The sequence below is a fragment of the Carassius auratus genome, chromosome 17, assembly GCF_003368295.1.
Source record: "Carassius auratus strain Wakin chromosome 17, ASM336829v1, whole genome shotgun sequence".
Lineage (NCBI taxonomy): Eukaryota > Metazoa > Chordata > Actinopteri > Cypriniformes > Cyprinidae > Carassius > Carassius auratus.
In genome coordinates this window covers 26,783,447-26,802,859 of record NC_039259.1, presented here as the reverse complement: position 1 = coordinate 26,802,859, position 19,413 = coordinate 26,783,447, and the positions used below count along the sequence as shown (strand labels likewise).

General features: G+C 37.0%; 1 protein-coding gene and 1 long non-coding RNA gene across 3 annotated transcripts; both read right to left on the bottom strand.

The window, feature by feature from the left end:
• Nucleotides 1–1,744: 1,744 nt before the first annotated feature.
• LOC113117832 (uncharacterized) lies at nucleotides 1,745–6,932 on the bottom strand. Of its 2 annotated transcripts, none has more exons than XR_003294205.1 (6): nucleotides 6,728–6,932; nucleotides 5,831–6,001; nucleotides 4,719–4,919; nucleotides 3,018–3,283; nucleotides 2,634–2,783; nucleotides 1,745–2,532 (listed from the first exon to the last, which is right to left on the bottom strand). It is a non-coding gene; the product is annotated as an uncharacterized LOC113117832 (long non-coding RNA). The 2 variants fall into 2 exon arrangements; XR_003294204.1 differs by having other exon boundaries at nucleotides 4,773–4,919.
• A 2,167-nt stretch (nucleotides 6,933–9,099) lies between these two features.
• Nucleotides 9,100–19,055, bottom strand: LOC113117787 (forkhead box protein O3-like). The gene is made up of 2 exons (XM_026286707.1): nucleotides 17,793–19,055; nucleotides 9,100–13,455 (listed from the first exon to the last, which is right to left on the bottom strand). The coding sequence occupies exons 1-2, from the start codon at nucleotides 18,366–18,368 to the stop codon at nucleotides 12,085–12,087; spliced, it is 1,947 nt and encodes a 648-aa protein (XP_026142492.1). The 5' UTR covers nucleotides 18,369–19,055; the 3' UTR covers nucleotides 9,100–12,084.
• Between the last annotated feature and the right edge of the window lie 358 nt (nucleotides 19,056–19,413).

Genomic DNA, 19,413 nt, shown 5'->3' with positions numbered 1-19,413 from the left:
AAGCTGTGTTTACAACTCAGGTTGAGCGTGCAGTTGTGTCTTATGAATCATTAATGCTTGAAATTTCTATAAAATGATTCACAATAACTAAATTATCAAATAAATATTGGATTATATAGTGGTTTGGGTCCAAATATAGAAATAACATTGGTTCTGAATGATTACCATATTCATGTACCATATCGTATTTAGGCTAACGTTACATAATGCATGCATGGTGCATGGATGGTAATAACTAATAAATGTGTTGATCTGTTCTGATGGGTCAAGGACAGGATTGCATTTTGTTTGAAATGTATAAAAAATGCATTAACATGTAAAAGAAATGCAATAAGCTGAATTTTAGAGAGCTTTTTGCTAACTTAATTGCATCTTAATATGTTATTTAATTGTTGTTTTTAAAATATGCTTAAAATGTACTGCTGAATGGGCTGACAAGCATTCAACTAAAATACACTTCAATGTAATTTCTTTTGAAAATGTGTCAGGTATTATATATATCTTTAATTCTGCATTTTTAATGATGAAATTGCAATTTATAAAATGTAAAATATATAAATTTAAATTAAAAATATAAATATAGTTCGAATCCACTGTGAGACAATAATGTGTCCCTGAGCAAGACACTTAACCCCTAGTTGCTCCAGAGGCTTGCGACCTCTGACATATATAGCATTTGTACGCTTTTGGATAAAAGCATCAGCTAAATGAATAAATGTAAATGAATAAATATTAACTTATTTGCTTTTGTATGTTATTCAGTATCAAGTCTTTCTTCTTTCTAGCATGATTCAATATTATTAAAACATGATTTAAAACAAACTTTAATATATAATATGTTATATGCTGTTAAAATAGAATTTGAACACAAAAATGTATTATGAAGATTGTTGGTAACCAAACAGTCATTGGGGAATGTAAACATTTTTGGTTACTACAATTCTTCAAAATATATTCTCTTGTGCTCAATGATGAAAAAATAAAAACTATCCCTTTAAAGGTACAGGTTGTAGGCCTTGCCACTAGAGGGCGCACTACCAAAACAATAACAATCGCGTGGTTTGATGATGCTAAGAAAGAGCGTGGAATGATCAATCAGACGGAAAGATAAATCATGGATTTAACGCGAGTTCAACGATTTGCGCGAGTGGATTATATACAAAGTCAATGCACAGACTTGATCAGACGCGTCCTCATGCAGGTCTAGAGATCCAATGCCCCGCGTTTGGCGTGTATGGCCCATAACACTAATTTTGTTGATTGTTATAATAGCATACGTTTTCTGTAGAAGTGAATCAAAACACCTCACCAGTCGAGTAAAACACAAGCGAGATCGGCATCTCTTTCTAGTTGAAGTTTGTCGCGAAGCTACTTCCGCATATGTCCACAACACTGTTGTCATCTTTTACTGTCTGTGGTGGTCATGTGGTTTCTACATCAGTAAAGGCGGTAAGGGTAACTAACGTCATTGACAGGCGACTGCATTGCCCCGTGTCACTATTTAAAATGGGAATTTTCTCATGATTTACAAGTAGTTAGAGACATTAGACATTAGAAAACATTAGAGATATTGTTAGTAATCAGCGGGACAAAATATATAACACCAGCCTAGTGTTTTTTGGATATTTTACTGCAAATATCTTACAAATTGTACCTTTAGGTTGACTATTGTTTCATATGTATTAAATTGTCTGCAAGGAAAGATTTAAAAAAATATATACTTATACAATCTGAAGTACACTTCAAGTCCATGTTCAATACAATTAAGCAAACTTTCACAAGAGTGTGCATAGTTTGATTTGCATATAGTAAACAGATTTATCAACTTAAAGACAGTTTCAACTTTTTCCTCTCAAGCTCACTGTAACAGCATAATGTCTGCCCTGTCTTCTGTTCTCGTCCTGCATTCAAAAACGCACAAGGACACAATCTTCCATGAGTTTGACAAGCTCAGAAGAAGGGAACTGCTCTGTGACATAACCCTCAACGTAGAAGACGTGCACTTCAAAGCACACAAGGCTCTTTTAGCAGTGAGCAGGGAATATTTCTCATTAATGTTCAACGCTGAAGATCAGGTAAGCCAGTCAGTGTATAAGCTGGATGGCATGGCCGCGCGGCGAAAACCTTCTCGGCTGTGCTCGAGTTTACGGCGCAAATGTGTCTGTGGACAAGAGCAGCTCTGAGCAGCTGGCACAGATTCTGGACATCTGAGACTTGCTCAAAGACTTGCACACAAGAGGACCTTCAAAATGAAATTTCAACAGCAGAAAATGTGATGTTTACCGAGGGATATAGTGTTGATGAATGCACAAAGACAAAACGTAAAAGAGCGAGGCCGAAAAAGAGTCAACATTCTTTTCACTTTTACATTTAATACCATTGATACAGATTTAATTTTATTTTTTATATTCTTTTCACAATGTTTAAGTAATTTTATTGTGTTTTTGACGTTTTTATTATTAGTTTTTTTATATATATGCCTATATATGTTGACCTAAGCTTCTCTTCAGAGCCACGACACACATCCGCCACCTGAAATCAGACGTGTTTACTGAACATGTAGTCAAGAAACATGGAGAAATACACACAAACAAGCAAAAGAGACAAAAAAAACATGAATGGTGTAGACAAACCTGCTCTCTCTTGTAAAGAAGTTGTTCCTGCTGTTGAAGAATTGGCTCATAAAACTGGGAATATCGCTTGAAGATACTACGCTCATGATTCATTACAGAAAAAGCCAGTTCAGTCAAACACTCCTGGAGATGAGCGCTGGAGAACATCACCTAGAAAACACTCAGTGTTTATATAACAGTCCATTATTAATTATAAACCTATATCATAACCCCATACTCTTTAAAATAAATGTTCTTTATTGGCACTGAAATTTTTATTAAGAACCTTTAACATCCATGGAACCTTTAAAGTGGAAAATGTTCTTTATGAAGAACTGTCCATTGAAAGGTGGTACTGTCTCTTTTGGGACCTTTATTTTTAGAAGAGTAGCATGAAATATTTACCTGTCCATCAATCTCACGCTCAACACCGCTGGATGAAATGCTCCTCAATCGACGTTTCCACAGTTCTTAATGACATGTGAAGTCATGTGAATCCCATGCATTTCAGAGAGGACTATTTTGTTGTTGTTCTTGTTGAGATGAAAATCAATATCCTAAATATAAGAGACTAGCTGTGGTGAAGTTTATTGGCTTTCTAATGACAGCCTGCAGAGAGAATCAGGCCCAGCGCCATGCTCCCACCGTGCTCTTTGATCTCCTCTGGGTTCCTGCAGGAGAAGAGGATGCTGGGTAACTGCAGGGAGCTATGTGTCATGCAGAGAGCGCTCTGATATCACTAGAGCATTATGGTGGTTAGACTTAAACATTTACAATGAATTTTCCTCAAAACTGCATCACTTATTTAGTTTGCAGTCATAAAGCATATTGATTTGATGATTGTATAGATCTTTCCTTTACAGATCCCAGTGTTTGTAAATAAAACCAGGTAAACATCAGTGTTATTTTAGTATACTATTAAAGTTGTTATTTTATTTTGAATTAGATTTTATTTTTATATTCGATACAGTTTTCATTTTTTGTTTAGTTTTTTTTTGTGTGCTTTTGTCAATTTTATTATTAGTTTTTTATATATAATATATATATAATATATATATATATATATATATATATATATATATATATATATATATATATATATATATATATATATATATATATATATATATATATATATATATATAAGTTTGTTTTGTTCTTTTTATTTCAGGTTTATTATTTGTTCTTATTTCAGTTTAGATTTTATTTATTTCCAGTTATTAATTTTAGTGCTTCAACTTAAACATCATATATTATATAATTTATACATTTTATTCAAATATTGAATCAGCTTTATTTTTATGTAATGTTTACATTTTAATGTTCCTTTATTTTTTATTAATTTTGTTATGTACTTTTACCATTTTAATTAGTTTTTTCTTTTTAAATAACACTCGTTTAATTGCAGTTTTGTTTATTTCAGATTTAGTTTTTATTTCCACTTCATTTTAAAGCTTCGACTTAAACTTAACATACTATTATAATTTATAAATTATATGCTATTATAGTTTTAACTTTTACTGTTTTACATTTTATTTTAGTTTATTTTATGCTTTTGTCATTTTCATTTTGTCACATTCATTTTTCTTAAATAATACTATTTAGGATTAAACTGTTTTTATTTCCGTTTTAGTTTTTAGTTCAGTTTATTGTAGTCCATTAGTAATTTAATTTGGGTTATTTGTCCAGGCAACATATATCATTTTCGTTTAGCTTAATTAAATTGTTGTTTAGTATTAAGTGTTTAAATGGCAATGAGAAAAATATGAACACAATATGAATCCATGCTCTCAAGTAACAGAAATGCAGAACACAGACTCTAAGATCAAACCTATTTTGTCACAAAATTGATTTTTTATTTATTTATTGCAAACCAGTAAATTTATTTTCCTGTCATTCGAACTTTAACTTCTTGCTGTGTCTAGGCTAAATGAGTGTGGTGGTAAGTTTCCAATCGATTAATTTTTTTCATAGGGATTTAAAATAAAATATTTGTTAATAAGTTTAAAGCCATGAAACAAACCAACCAGCAATGAAATCAAACAAACTAAATTTGATTTGAAACAAAAAAGTATTTAAGAATCCTCAAAAAGATACAAGACTTACAGTCACAGGTGCATCCTGTTTGCTATATGCTGGACAGGCCTGGTGATTCCTCACCTGAAAACTGGCCGGTTCTAGCAGCTCAGGAACAGAAAGGAAACTGGCTCCTCCTATCATGCTGTCACTCAAAGAGAGGGAGGGCGTGGCTCATGTTTTCACTCACAGTCTGATAGGGTGAGAGGTTTCCAGCTTCGGAATGCCTCCCTTGTGAAAAGAGACATAAAGTACTATGTGAAAACAGGTCAATAATCTAATACTTATTTTCTGACATTTACTTAAGAACATCCAAGGTCATTATAGTTAACTAAAGCTAAAACTATATATATATATATATATATATATATATATATATATATATATATATATATTTTCTACTAGTGCTGTCCAACGATTCATTTTATTGCGATTAATCGCATACCAAAGTTTTTTTGTGTACATTATATATGAGTGTGTACTGTGCATATTTATAATGTATATATAAATACACACACACATGCATGTATGTTAAATATTTTTTTATATATTAAATATATAAGTTATATGAATATAAATATATACATGTAAATACTTTAAAATATTTTCAAAATATATACCGTGTGTGTGTGTGTGTGATAGGCTACATAATACATACACAGTACACACACACACACGCACACACACACACACACACACACACACACACACACACACACACACACACACACACACACACACACACACACATATATATATATATATATATATATATATATATATATATATATATATATATATATAATGTTATTTAAAAAAATATAGGATGTGATCAATTGTGATTAATTGTTTGACGGCACTAATTTTTACAAATATTTTTACCTTAATGTCACTACTATTACTACTAATGTGTACTTTCTATTCAAATGTTAAGGACAATTAGGAAAAGTTATTATATATTATTATTATTATTAAATGTAATTTTTTTCCTAATGGTTTCAACACTGGATATTTCTTCATCTGTAAATTGAAATAAAAATAAAAAAAAATCTCAAACTGAACATTTCGATTTCGATTTTTCAAAAACTCGTAACATCGTTGTCGTTGGCCCGAATACTGTGAGATCTGTAATTTAGCAGCACCTGATCATGTAGCGCACTGCGGTGTTAAAGCTCAGGAGGAGCACGTCCCTGTGGAGCCTCTGAACTTCTGGGCTCACAGAGAGTCAATCTGTCGCTGGATGTCCCTCAATTCAGCCCCTTTGGACAAACATCAGAAGGTACAGAAACACTGGGCTTGACGTCACCCAATATCTGTAACAAGAATACAGCGCGTTCAAAAGATAGAAAAAAAATCGAAAACACAAAAGAACTTTAAAAGTGTCTCTACTGTCAAAACTTTTGCTACAATGTATCAGTGTTTGCGCAGTTGCTATAGAGACACAAGACACGCGCAGACGCTTTTAAAATAATTGGCGGCAAATCACAGCTTTAGATCCAAACACAGGTGAGTTCACATTAATAGGCGCAAGAAATTACATATCATAGGTTAAAATACAATTAAGGGCTGCCAAAATAAATTGTTTTATTTTCGTTTGGATTGGTACTTAATGATCACATAAATTCCAGTGGCATTCCTTTAGACACTTTTATTATTTTTAACACACACACAAAAAAAAACATGACTGTCGTGAAATTTAGCAGTGTAAATGTCGCACTGTTACATTTATACAGCAAGTGAAGGCATTTGAACCCTTCCACGCCTGCTCTTTGAACCTGCAGAGGGCGATGAAAACTCACTCAAGTGACTTTATTTTATTGTGCCGACACAAGACAAAGAGGACAGACCTGTCTCAAAGCATAATGTATACCTTAAGTCATCATAAAGATCTTTTTTTATTAGTTATGTTTCACATAAAATAGTTCTTATACTGATCTTATAAAATGCAAGACCTCAAACATCTTATTTTAACCGAGGTAGTCAAGTCTTTGGGTGAGAATATGCCGGAAACCAAATATATATATTTTTAAAATACTCACCTTAAACATATACAGCGATGAACTTTTCAATCAAACGATATTCAATGTAAAAGTCAATCATTTAGATCCATCTTCTCGGGATTTAAATAGCTCAACATTCCAAGTTGACTTGGATACAGAAGCACCGATTGGTTCGTGGCAAAAGCAGCCGATAGCCAATCAGAGGTCCTCACCAAGGTGCTGTCCCACCAATGAGTGCACAAGGACACGGGGCACATTTTACAGCTATTGTCCCTAGGGGGTTGTTTTCCTCCCTGCAGAGAGCAGTAAAACATTATGAATGATTTTCTTAACACAATCAATCCCACTGATTGTACGGCGCATATGAATGAGTGCGTGATTGCTACGTGTGCATGAATAAACAATAATTTTGGAGAAATATCAGCCATCGAACACAACTACAAGGACTCCGTCTGAGTTAACGTTCATACATTTTCATAAGACACGTCTCATTGGTAACCATAGACAACCTGGACGCCCTTCACAAACTTGGACAAGAAAAGACTTGGTAAAGGTTCGAAGTCTCTTTGGGCCATCACAGACTTGGTCAGTTTGGGAAAGTGGTTAGAAGCCATGTGATAAAACAAAACTTATAGTCTGATGAGACTGAACCCTAACACACGCATCATTTTCACTGTCAAGTGTAGTTATCTTTAAAGTGACAAAACAAGTATAGCAGGAAGAAAAAGAGGTGAGAAATTTGAATGTTAGTGATGTTTAAGCAAATATGAGCTGAAAAAACAAAGATAACTTTATGGCCTATTAAACATGCTTAAAAATATAATATTTTAAGCCACATCACTTGTGGAGTATTTATAGAACCCTGTTCTGTTTTTTAAAAGTGTATTTTAGATGAAGGATGGCTTGGAGAGTAAACGGTTTTCATACAATTTAGTCTGTGCATTCATTAACCACATAAAACTGTGCCACTTAAATCAAATAAATGAGAGGATTTTTGCCAACTGACTCTTAGACCTCATTGCATATTGTTTGCAATTATGCAAATAATGGTTTAAAAGCATTACATTTTCCAAAAAGGTAAACACTGTGAAAAAGAACATCATTTTTCGTATTTGGTTTAATGAAATGGGTTTATGCAGTTTAAGTTTCAAAAAACACATTATTTTCCAAATACAGTACATTATTATTTCTCCTCTATGCCCCACCTTTGTGGATTTGTACAAAGCTCATCGTTCTGAAAAGCGAGGTGTGCTCTGATTGGCCAGCTATCCAGTGTGTTGTGATTGGCTGAAGCGTGTGGCGGAAAAGCCCTTACTATACTGTTATGCCTTGTGTCCCCGAGCACTGAGACAAAAACATTAAAACCCATTATAAATGAGGCATTTGTTGCATTCAGTGGGGACATAATTACTGATTACAATGACAATATACCGTCTTCTTCCCCATTGCGTTGACTCGCGTTGCATAAACATAAAACCACGTCTGCATTTGTGATCGGAGAACCAACAAACAACAAATGCTACTCTATACTGCTCAAAACTCGCGTTTGAATCATCAATGGCACAACGACATCTCTACAACATGGCAGCAGCAAAAAACAGCAGAATAAAGGTTATCCCCCATTTATTTGTGTGAACATTTGGGTGGTGTTATGCAAATACTCCCACATCATGACATAGACATGTGGGGGCAAGTTAGAATGAGCCGTTTTAGGTAAACATGGCTGACTCTTAACTTTTACAGAGATTATCTATTTGGATTTGAGACTTTAGTCTTTGCAACTTTACAAAAATTCTTTATGCACCAAGAGCTTGTAACACTCCAAAAAGAAAGGAGAAGTTGAAATCACTTCTTATAAAACCTTTAAAGGAAAATCACTTAAAAAAAATAAATAAATAAAAATTGCTGTAGTGTACTCTTCCTCAGGTCATCCAAGATGTTGAGGAAATTATAAATGTAGCATTCCTTCACTTGCTAAACAATGGATCCTCTGCAGTGAATGGGTGCCTTCAGAATGTCCAGACAGTTGTTAAAAACATCACGATAATCCACACCACTCCCGACCATCAGTTAACATCATGTGAAGAAAAAGCTGCATGTTTATAAAAAGCCAATCTTCAACCATTTTTAACTTCAAACCTTTGCTTCCAGCTAAAATATGAGTCCATAATTTATAACGTTGCTCCCTCCAGTGCAAAAGTTATCAGTAGATTATTGTGGTTTTTATCAGCCATTCAGGCACTTATTCTGATGGCACCCATTCACTGCAGAGGATCCACTGGTGAGCAAGTGATGTAATGCTAAATTTCTCCAAATCTGTTCCAATGAAGAAACACCCTAAAGTAAATTTGGTGAACGATATATAACTTGCTTATTCTACAACAAATTAAAATAAGGACTACAGAAACGCATTGTGTTGTACAAGCTTTATTTACATGCACCTTGCCTTGCACTACCTGGTTTACATTATCCAAAATTGAAATACACCGGTAAAGTCAAGCAAACACTGAGTGGATAGTAACTAACAGCCAATTGTGGTGAAAGGTGGTACACACGCAGATTACGTTCTCCATTTGTTAATTCCCTCTTTACAATTAAACTTCAAAATGAATGAAGATTGTAGCAGTTCTTTTGAGAAGTACAACTATCCTACCCAAAACAATTAAAAAAGCATGTGAAGGAAGCAAATTATGATGCTGAAAATGTATTACACAATTTAAAACTAAACATAACACAATCAACTTTTTATAGTCACCTTAAATTCTGTGACTCCAGCTGATTATAAAAAGCAGATTATAAAAAATCAGTGCTTAAGAAGCTTATGAACATTTTGGATGTGAAGCTGAACTTAAGAAAAGGTACATTCAACTGATGTTAAAACAACATTTTGTGTAACTACTGAACATCTGCAAGATGTCCCTGAATGGCACTACTATATCATCAAACGGAGTAGTTGCATTATTTCTCATCAGCCTTGAATTTGGATGTCTGGCATGTTCAAGCTCACCAATGAAATACAGTACATCATAGGTGCTTTGTCAAATAGCTTATCCGTACAGGCTTTAAAACTACAATGTGGCTGCCTTTCATTTTAAAACTATTAGGATGCTTAAAGCACACTGGCATCACAACTGATACGTACTTTCTATTAGCACCAGCCATTGTGTAGATATTTACACATAAATGCTAAGAATGTGACATGTGATCCGTATGAACTGACCAGACACAATTTCACTTAGCACCAAATGCTCTTAGCTTAATTTGTTTTTCCCCTGCTACAAATTCACAAACATCTAGTGGTCCTTAATTAGCACTCCAGAATTTGTTACGGTTAATATACCTTATCTCTAGAATGAATCCAACATTTATGTGTATAGAGACACACACATACATATTAAGTGCACAGCACATATACACATAAGCACTACGGGCCTCATTCATGAACAAGCACAACAGAAATTAATGGTTTGCAGAGAATTTTGTAAAGCCATTCTTGTGTATATGGTTGCATGCATGTCAATGTACAGTAAATGCACAAAAACACTAAATAGAATCAAATGCAACCATTTAAGAACTGTTTAAAGAAGAATAAATTGTTCATAAAACCATTGATTTTACAAACTATACAGAAATGACATCATGAATGAGGTCCTGCGTGTGTGTGTTTGTGTGTATACAAACAGAAATACAAATATATAGCTCATAATCTACTAGTTGATGGTTTACTTCATAAATGAACACAGTTTAGAGGTGACGGAGATTCTCATGTTCAAGAATTCTGAGAAAGATAAATGCACAGGTTGTGTTAGGAAATCCATGGGAAACACTGACAAGTTAGTTTCATACAGCAGAACACTAAATATATAGCTTATCATCATATCATAGTTCACTTTTCTGTAAAAGGAGTCAAGGATACATCATGTTCACTGGTTTCACAAAAACACAACATCTTCCCTTTTTCAGTTTCATAAAAAAAAAAAAAAGTTGGAGAAAAAGATGGATTTTCCATGGCCATTTTTTTTTCGGACAACAGAAACATTCTCAAATGGTTTATGTTGTAAAGAGGCCATTTCTTTAATTGTCCTGAGGACTAGTTTGGCAAAAGGCTAGTATTTTGTTTCGAGGACTAGAAATCTATTAATCTCAATCACAATTACAAGAAACTACAACAACCTAAGGGTACCTACAGACTAGAGTTTACTTGATTTCAGTGGGGATAAAGTATTACAATGACGAAGAAAATACAAAGGATTTGCCAATGTGACAACCATAAATTGACGATATTTTAACTGTCTGCAGTGCAATCTGTCATAAGTACCTGTTGACTAGTGGGAACTCGAGTTCTTGTTTGGTTTTCAAACTGACCCAACTTTTTCCACCCTCCCAAATGCTTTCATAAGAGATTCTTACGGTGTAGGCACCCTCATATGCAGTGGTGGGTTTTAGGGGTTTCGTTTTCTAGATTAACCAAAGGAGGTTCACTTGTGATCTTCTCTCTATGATCCTCCATATAGGTACCAGCTGACCAATAAATATACAAGATTCTCAGTTGGCGTTCTGACTGAGCGACTCTTTTCACATTCCCAATTGCTTTAATGACAGATTTCTCTAGTTTGTAGCCACCCTTGTACGCAGAGGTGGATTTGGGAAATGTTTTTATTATAGACGAACCAAGGAAAGTTAAATTGCCCATGCTTTCATATATAGAAAACCTTCACTCTATAATCATCCACTTGTCGTAGGTACCAGTTGACCAATCACTTCTTGAGAAAACTGACTTCCACGTACCCAAATGATTTTGAGTTGGTTTTTCTAGTGTGTAGGCACCTTTTTGTATGCAATGGTGGGTTATGGGGATTTTATATTCTAAGTAGACTATTTAGACAACCTTCTCTCCACAGTGCTCCATTTGTCATAGAGACCACTTTACTAATGAGTATTTAAGATTTCTGGTTGGCTTTCAAACTGACTCCACTCTTTCCACACTCCTAAATGCTTTCAAATTTTGTAGTTTTAGATGAACTGAGGGAAGTACTGTTGGCCAAGCCTTCATATACGCTTAAACAAACTAACCATTACAATACTCCACTTAGCATATTCCAGCAGATTCAGTTCAATACCTAGTCATTGGCATTTAGAATAACCTGCAAGCATTTCAAGGTTAAATTTGTTAAAACTCTTCACAATGTCCATAAAGCCAGCCTCAATCATGACGATACAAAACATACAGCCACAAAATTACAACACTGACTGGGTAACTCATTGACATTGACTCAAACTCATTCCAACAGATGTCAAATAACTTTTCTACAGCATAATGTACAGTTGCTTTACAGTGGAGAGTTGGCTCAAATGCAGAGTTCGGCCTCTTCATTACATTCCTGGGCCTGGCTGCATCAACCTGGCACCCAGCTTTGGGAGGAGGTTCGTTTGGAAGTGGAGAAGCTCCCTGAAGTCAGGTTAGCATTCTGAGAAGAGATGAGATGCGAATCGAAGCTGAACTCCAGGCCCTCTGCATCCATCAGATCGTTGCGGGTGATGGTGTCCATGTCGCAATCGAAACTGCCACTTAACACCTCAAGATCCAAGTCAGATGGGAATTGGTCCTGAGACACCGACTGGATGGAGGTCACGCTGCCGTTGAGACCTGCCAACAACGAATCAGACGAGTTGAGCTGCATAGATGTGCTTCTGAAGGGAGACTGTTGGAGATGTTGCTTCATCAAGCTTTGGTAGTCTGACTCACTGCTCGAGACACAGTTCATCCGCCATCCAGATGGCGACACCTTCTTGAGCCCCACTTGTCCTACAGGCCCAGCCTGGTTGGACATCATAGGGTCATTACGCAGCAACAGGACACTGCGACGGGCATTCTGGGAGGAAAGGGAGGCACTGGCTTGTGACATAAGTGGATCAGATTGGGTAAGAAGGACATCGCTGCGATTGTTGGACTCTGAGCTAAGCAAGTCCTGAAGACTTTGATCGCTAAAGAGGGAACCGCAGGAGAACGTGGCCTGCTTGTTTTCCTGGATTGTTTGCATTGGAGATTGCCTCAGGCCAGTGACGGATGGAGGGCTAAACATGGAGTTTGTGCCATAGCTGCCAGAGGGAATTGCCAGACTGCTCCCAGAGCAGCTGAAGGTAAACACCGGGCTTCCCTGTAGGTTGGACCCACTCTCGTCTTTGCCTGGAGATTGGGAAGCTGTCAGGCTGATGTTATCTAGAAGGTCATCCATTAGGTTGTCGGAAAGGCCATCATTAAGGTTCATCGTTCCTGCAAGATCAGCTAGACGGGGTAGTTCTATTAGTCCAGTGGATGGAGACATACTACTAGGGCTCGAGTACAGCATGGGCGACAGGGGGGAGTCATCATCTGGAACTTCATCCACCTCAAGGTTGGCCAGAATTGGGGAAAGGCGTCCGCTTAGGGTGCTGGCATTAGAATTAGTGCGGGAACGGAAATCCGTCCAAGCGTCAAGCTCGTCGCTACTGCGGGAGGTCGGGCTGCCGGTCCATTTGGACAGGCTGGAGGAACTCTCAGAGCTTCCGTCCTGAGTGGCCTGAAGAGCAGCCTTCTTCTTTGTGGCACGGCCACGGGCGCTCTTGATGAGCTTATTACTGTTGTCCATTGAAACAGCACGTCTTCGTGGGGCTTTACCCCCTTTTCCGCCATCAGGGTTAACCATCCACCATGAACTTTTTCCTGTTCCTTCATTTTGGACCCGGACAAAGCGACTGTGGAGTGACAGGTTATGTCGTATTGAGTTCTGCAAAAAGAGAAAAGTAGATAATGAGCGGTGCATCATAAGACATGCTTGAAATAATGCCCTCATGTGCAAGCAAAATAATCTTGAACTCTACAGTGCACAATACTGAGTGACGAACAATGCCACTCTGACTTGATTGTTTTAAACAAAGATAGAAGGGTCATGTGACCCCTCTGACCAATAGAGTCCATTTATGTAGGTCAAGAATTTAAAGCCTAGGTCTTCAACCCCTGCAGCTGGGTACAACTGTCCTGTAGGGCTGCACGATAAATCGCATGCAATATTTAATGTGCATCTTGTCAGTAAAGCCGATTCTGTAATGAACGGTAAATCTCCATCTCCTGCGCGCTTTCACATGGAACAGAAATAACTACACAGAGGCATTGTTCACTGACAAGCTAGGCAAAACATGCACAAAATTATTGTGTTTTTGCACAGCTTGTCAGTGAGCAACGGCTCTGTGTAGTTAATTCTGCTCCATTTGAAAGCACCAAGCTGATGGAGATTTACAGGATCGGCTTTACTGACAAGATGCGCATTAAATATTGCATGCGATTTATCGTGCAGCAATACATTTCCAACCCGCTTCAGCGCACCTGCTTGTGTTTTTTCAAGTGATCCTTACGAAGACCATGATCAGCTGATTAGTTAAAAAGGATATAAACTAAGGATGCCCCTTAAAAGTCGACTAATCGTTAGTAAACTAAATGAGCTTTCTGCCGTCTCAGGCTGTAAAACTTGAACGCAGGCCTATATTAGACTTATCGCGCAATATACAGTATGTAACATGACCTCAATAATTTTTTGGCGACAATATCCCGCCCATTATATTTACTTAAAAATTTATGTCACCATGTTTTGTACATTCTACTTTTACAGCTTCTCGTACATAATGTGGTGTAGTCGTGAGGAGCTTGTTACATTTTTTTTTTTACCATTTATTAAGGTTTTTAAGGTATCTAATATTTGGATACTTAATTTCCACAAATTTAAATATTCTCAAATATTAAAAGTTTGTTGTCATTTGAAACTGTGTAGGCCTTCTTCCATTTTATGCTGTTACATTATGATTTTGGCATAAAATGATCTTTAAAATGACAATAATATTGATTATCGGAAATATTTCTGGGGCAATATATCGCACAACAAAAAGTTGTTATTCTGACAGGCCTACTTGAGCGTGAAACACTGCATTTCTTTACCTTACAGACATAAAAAATATATCTATAGAGATTGAAAAGTCTACTTTCAAATGAACCAATTCAAACGTAAAACAAATATTCTCAGATAATGCAATCCATATGAAACCTACTGAATCACTACTGCGGAAATGATGACCATTTCGCCGACTTTATCTCTTAAACAGAGAACAAAGAAAGCACTAGTTTATCAAAATATTAAAATGTTAATACAGTCTCCTTACTGTTATTCCCTGGCACATTCATAATTATCCCTTCTGCCGGTGTGCTGTGGCAAGTTTGTGCACTTGATCGCTTATTAGGCTATGTAGGCAAGTAAAGGCTCATTATAATGATTTAAATGGTTTATTAATAAACGTGCGATTAGCTGACTAATGCTTCAAAAGAACGACTACTATAAGACCAGAAAAATCCTTAGTCGAGGATAACCCTAATATAAACAAATAAATAAGTAAATTAAACTTTAAATTAAAATTATATATATATCAAGTAGTTATTTTTGGTTCCCATTGAGGTTTGCAATCAAAAAGCGTGTGCTGAATTTCAACTAAACTTGCATAACATTTTTAATGTATACAATTTTCCAAAGCAGTTTTATATAATAAAAAAAAATAATAAAAAAAAGTACTTTTCTCATTTGAATTTCTCACACACCGTTCAAATTGGTCTGGTCTCTGTGGTCAAAACCAATCTACAAGTAAATCAACCCATTCTACGCTGTCCGTTGGGCTGTGCAGATAATTGGTATGTGCTCTTAAATTCAGCTTGGTAACTGAGTGTTTGGTTTTTGGCATTTCACGTTTGCAACAGAAAACAGGCAATATTAGGCACACCAGTGTAATCACTAATGAAACATCCCATTTGGTGACCAGGATTTTCTTATGATAATACTACCCCATAATACTAGTCAACACAACCATCTAAAATTTTTCCTACTGCAGAGAAATCTGAAAGATTCATGGAGACTTCCTCAATCGTGTACAAAGTTTAAGAGTGCAGTGCAGTGAAGCTGAATTAATGTGGACTGCAGCACAGAAGGTTCCGCAATCCATAATGCAGCATAAAGGGATGTGAAAAAAATTCACGAGCAAGACATGGTTTTCCTCTTTGATGAATAGTCAAGCAGAGTCTAAAAATGGTGTGAATTTACCAAATGCAGTGTCTGCTACGTCTTGTAGAAAGCTGGACTTAACATTGCTCAACACTGTCCACATCCTTTGAACCTCTCAAAGAGTGAATGGGCTGACCTCATAACACTTCACTTCCATTAATGCCTTTGCTTCAAGCCTATTACTGGATTTAATCAAAAACAGAACTTTCTACTCTCTAAGAAGTTTCCCAACTCATTCTTGAAGCAGCTTTCAATTTTTTGCTTTGTTAAACTGGCTAAATCAATTTAAGGGACTGAGAATCTAATCTAAGACACATTCATCAGATCGTTTGTTGACGTGCAAAGCTACATCATTACCAACTAGACTTCCAATAAGAGCAATATCTTCAATGACAAATTCAACCAGGGTTCAAACCAGTTTTAATATTTAATTTATTCAGGTTTGCTCTTTCTGCAATTACAATAGCAATTGCAACTGAAGAGCATATTTTTGACATATGTTCTTTATGTTTATTATATCCTAATGTTTTTGAGCCCAAAACCTAGGTTTGTTCTCAATAGTTTTCATTAGATTCATATAATTTGCATTATTAAACCACTGAATTAAATAAAGTGTCAGATTATGTGAATGTAGCACTGCAAATCATTTTAAAGATTGTGTGGTGCTGCTTTCTATTGAATTAAATCTACACAGGACCATGAAAATAACTATAATAGATGGAAAGAGGGGCTGAAATCATCTGAAAGCCATGATGCAGTCCCTTTTGAGCAAAGCACCACTCAGAACAGCACTGGAGCGCCGCCAGTTTGCACAAAATGCTGTCTCTCGGAGTCAAACACCAAAGCTCTTCACACGTTGCTACACACTGACCTACATAGTTTCCAGTCAGCTGATTGCTTCTTATGCTGTATCCGAGAGCCAATCAGAAGTGGAGGTGGGGACAAAACAGCCAATAGCAACCATGACAGTGACGATATGCCCATGGTTTCTCTTTTTTTGCCTCCTTCAGGGGCAGGCAGATGCAAACGCTCTGCAGGATGACTTTATCTGCACTGAGTACAGCTGACTGTTTCTACAATCTCATGACAGAATCACCAATGTCTGTTTTAGCATACACACAGGATTTAAACAATCAATTTGGCAACTAACCTCGATGTTAGTGTGGACTGCTATCATTATGATCTGCAAAACATACACTGACTCTTACATTTCTCAATGATTATGCAAAAAGGGCAAAAGTTAATCAAATTAATTTCAATATTAAACAACAAATTATAAATTCATTATTCAACTATTTAATACTGGAACGCTGCTTATACACAATCTGTGATTTTAACGGCTTGTTCGGGAAGGTACCAAATCATCTTTTTACATCTAATATCAGCACAGCAGCATTACATCTGCAGGATTGCACAGGGATTTCCTGAGGTTTTTTCTCTAATTCAAATCCAGCTATAACGAGAGCATTCATTAGACTTGATTCCATGTTGGATAAATTGCTTTTCCAGGCCAAACTAATCCCTCGAATCAAACAGGGGTGAGAGAAGCGAGCATATAAAAGCCCTATATTGCTGGAGTTTATTTTCAAAGAAAAAGGTGCGATCATATTGATAATACAAAGAGTGATTCGTGAAAATGTTTTAGATATTGCTACAGTACATGCATTCTTTTGATAATGCTTCAGTACTTTGAGGAAATTATGAAGAAAGCAGGGGCATTTAAAAGCTTTTTATCAGGGCACTTTCAAGTTTATCTGCTGCATTACGCCCTTTTGGCTTGACCACAACAGCATGCACTTTATCAGCAAACCACACATTTTCAGCATTTGTGTGGCACCCTGTAAGAATATAAACACCGATATGGGGGGTAAATTCTAGGGACACTTTTTGCTATTGAAATGTCCCAATGAAACTGAATTCACCCTATTAGCTGCAACAAAATGGATTTCAAGAACATTAACAGTCGCTGATCTGCACGTAAAGCAAGACAAGGTTAAAAACCAGCCCGTCTCTTTGACCTGACGTACCTTCCATCCTGCAGAGCTGTTGCTGTCACCTTTGTCCTTGAAGTATGCCACATTCCGGACCATCCAATCATAAATCTGGGCCAATGTCAGCCGTTTCTCGGGCGAGCTCTCGATGGCTTGTGTGATGAGATCCGCGTAGGAATAGTTTCCCCAGGCGTTCCTGCGGGCAGAGGATTTTCTGGGCTGCTGAGGAATCAGACCGTTGATGCTGGAGTCGTTGCATGCGGGCAGAGCATTTTGGGAAGATAGAGGAGAGCCGTAGGAGTCTTTATCACTGATGGCAGCACTGGTTTCTATAGCAGGAGTAGCAGCAGGAGCCTGGTTTCCTTCTGTCACACTGACGGGATTTGATGCGCCTGTAATGCCACTAGATGCTTGTGCATCATCGTCAGTGCCATTTTCATCCACCTCTTCCTCAGGAATGATTCCCACATCTGCTGGTTCTGCTTTCTCACCATTAGAATCCGGTCTGGGCAGAGGCCAGGTGCAGGACCTGGGCCTTTTTTGGGGCTCAAAATCAGGGTCTATGTCGACATCCACGTCCACAGCCAAGGGCTTATCTATCTCCTCTGCCATATTTCCCGGACTCCTTCAAATGAATGATGTATGGACGGCTTTTCTGAACACAACAGCAGCAGTGGCCTCGTGCATGCCATCTAGAGTCCACATTTCATGCGGGACACTTCAGGAATCGAACTGATATCGTGAGATGTTCAGGAATATTTCCAAATGCGCTCATGGCCACTTCCAGCACACCGAAGGATTCGTTCATGAATCTCGCTCGTTTTTGATTAGTTCTAAGCATTAAATAAACGACAAAATGAGCGAAAATGTCCCCATTCGACTCGTTTAATGAAGCTTCCGTGGTTTAAAAGCATCAAGAATGGAACATAGCGGACGGTCGGATTTGTAACATTGTTGCACGACGTCCCACTGCGAATGTGTTACATTGTAACATTACATCATAATGCGAATGTTACATTGTTTCAGAACGCAGCTGCCGCCTTTTAAAATCGCTGCTTGGAAGCCATCAGAAGGGCTGTACGTACGCGAAAGTGTCCTCAAACGATCAAGCCATACCTCCACAGCCTTCCCGCTGCAAATCAGCACGAATGAGTCCTAACACACACAGGATTTCCCCCAATAAACTTCCATGATCCCTCTTCCATGTCGGAGCAGGACGTTGCGTCCCGCCGCTTCCCGGGCGATCCAGCACTGCTGCTCCGCTACAAACAGCAGAGAAGAACAGCAACACAAAGATCATGCGCCCCCTGGAGCCAGACAGAGGAACTGCTTCTTAAAGGGCCGGAGAGCAGCACACTGAAGCTCACCATCCCCACCACTGCCACACACGTCTTCTTCACATTACACAGATTATGCCATCGCAAGAGCTATTCTCTTTAATGTTCGACTACATCGAACATACATGAGCTACATTTTAATATTATTTTAAATATATATACTATCATTTCTTCATAGGTCCTGTTGGTATCTGCTGTAATAGGTTTATTTTTTATTAATTGTATAGATTAAAATAAATGTTTTTATTATTATAATTATTATTAAAAAAATATTACAGCATCATTACTGTATCATTATTAAATTAGGCATATTGTTATTC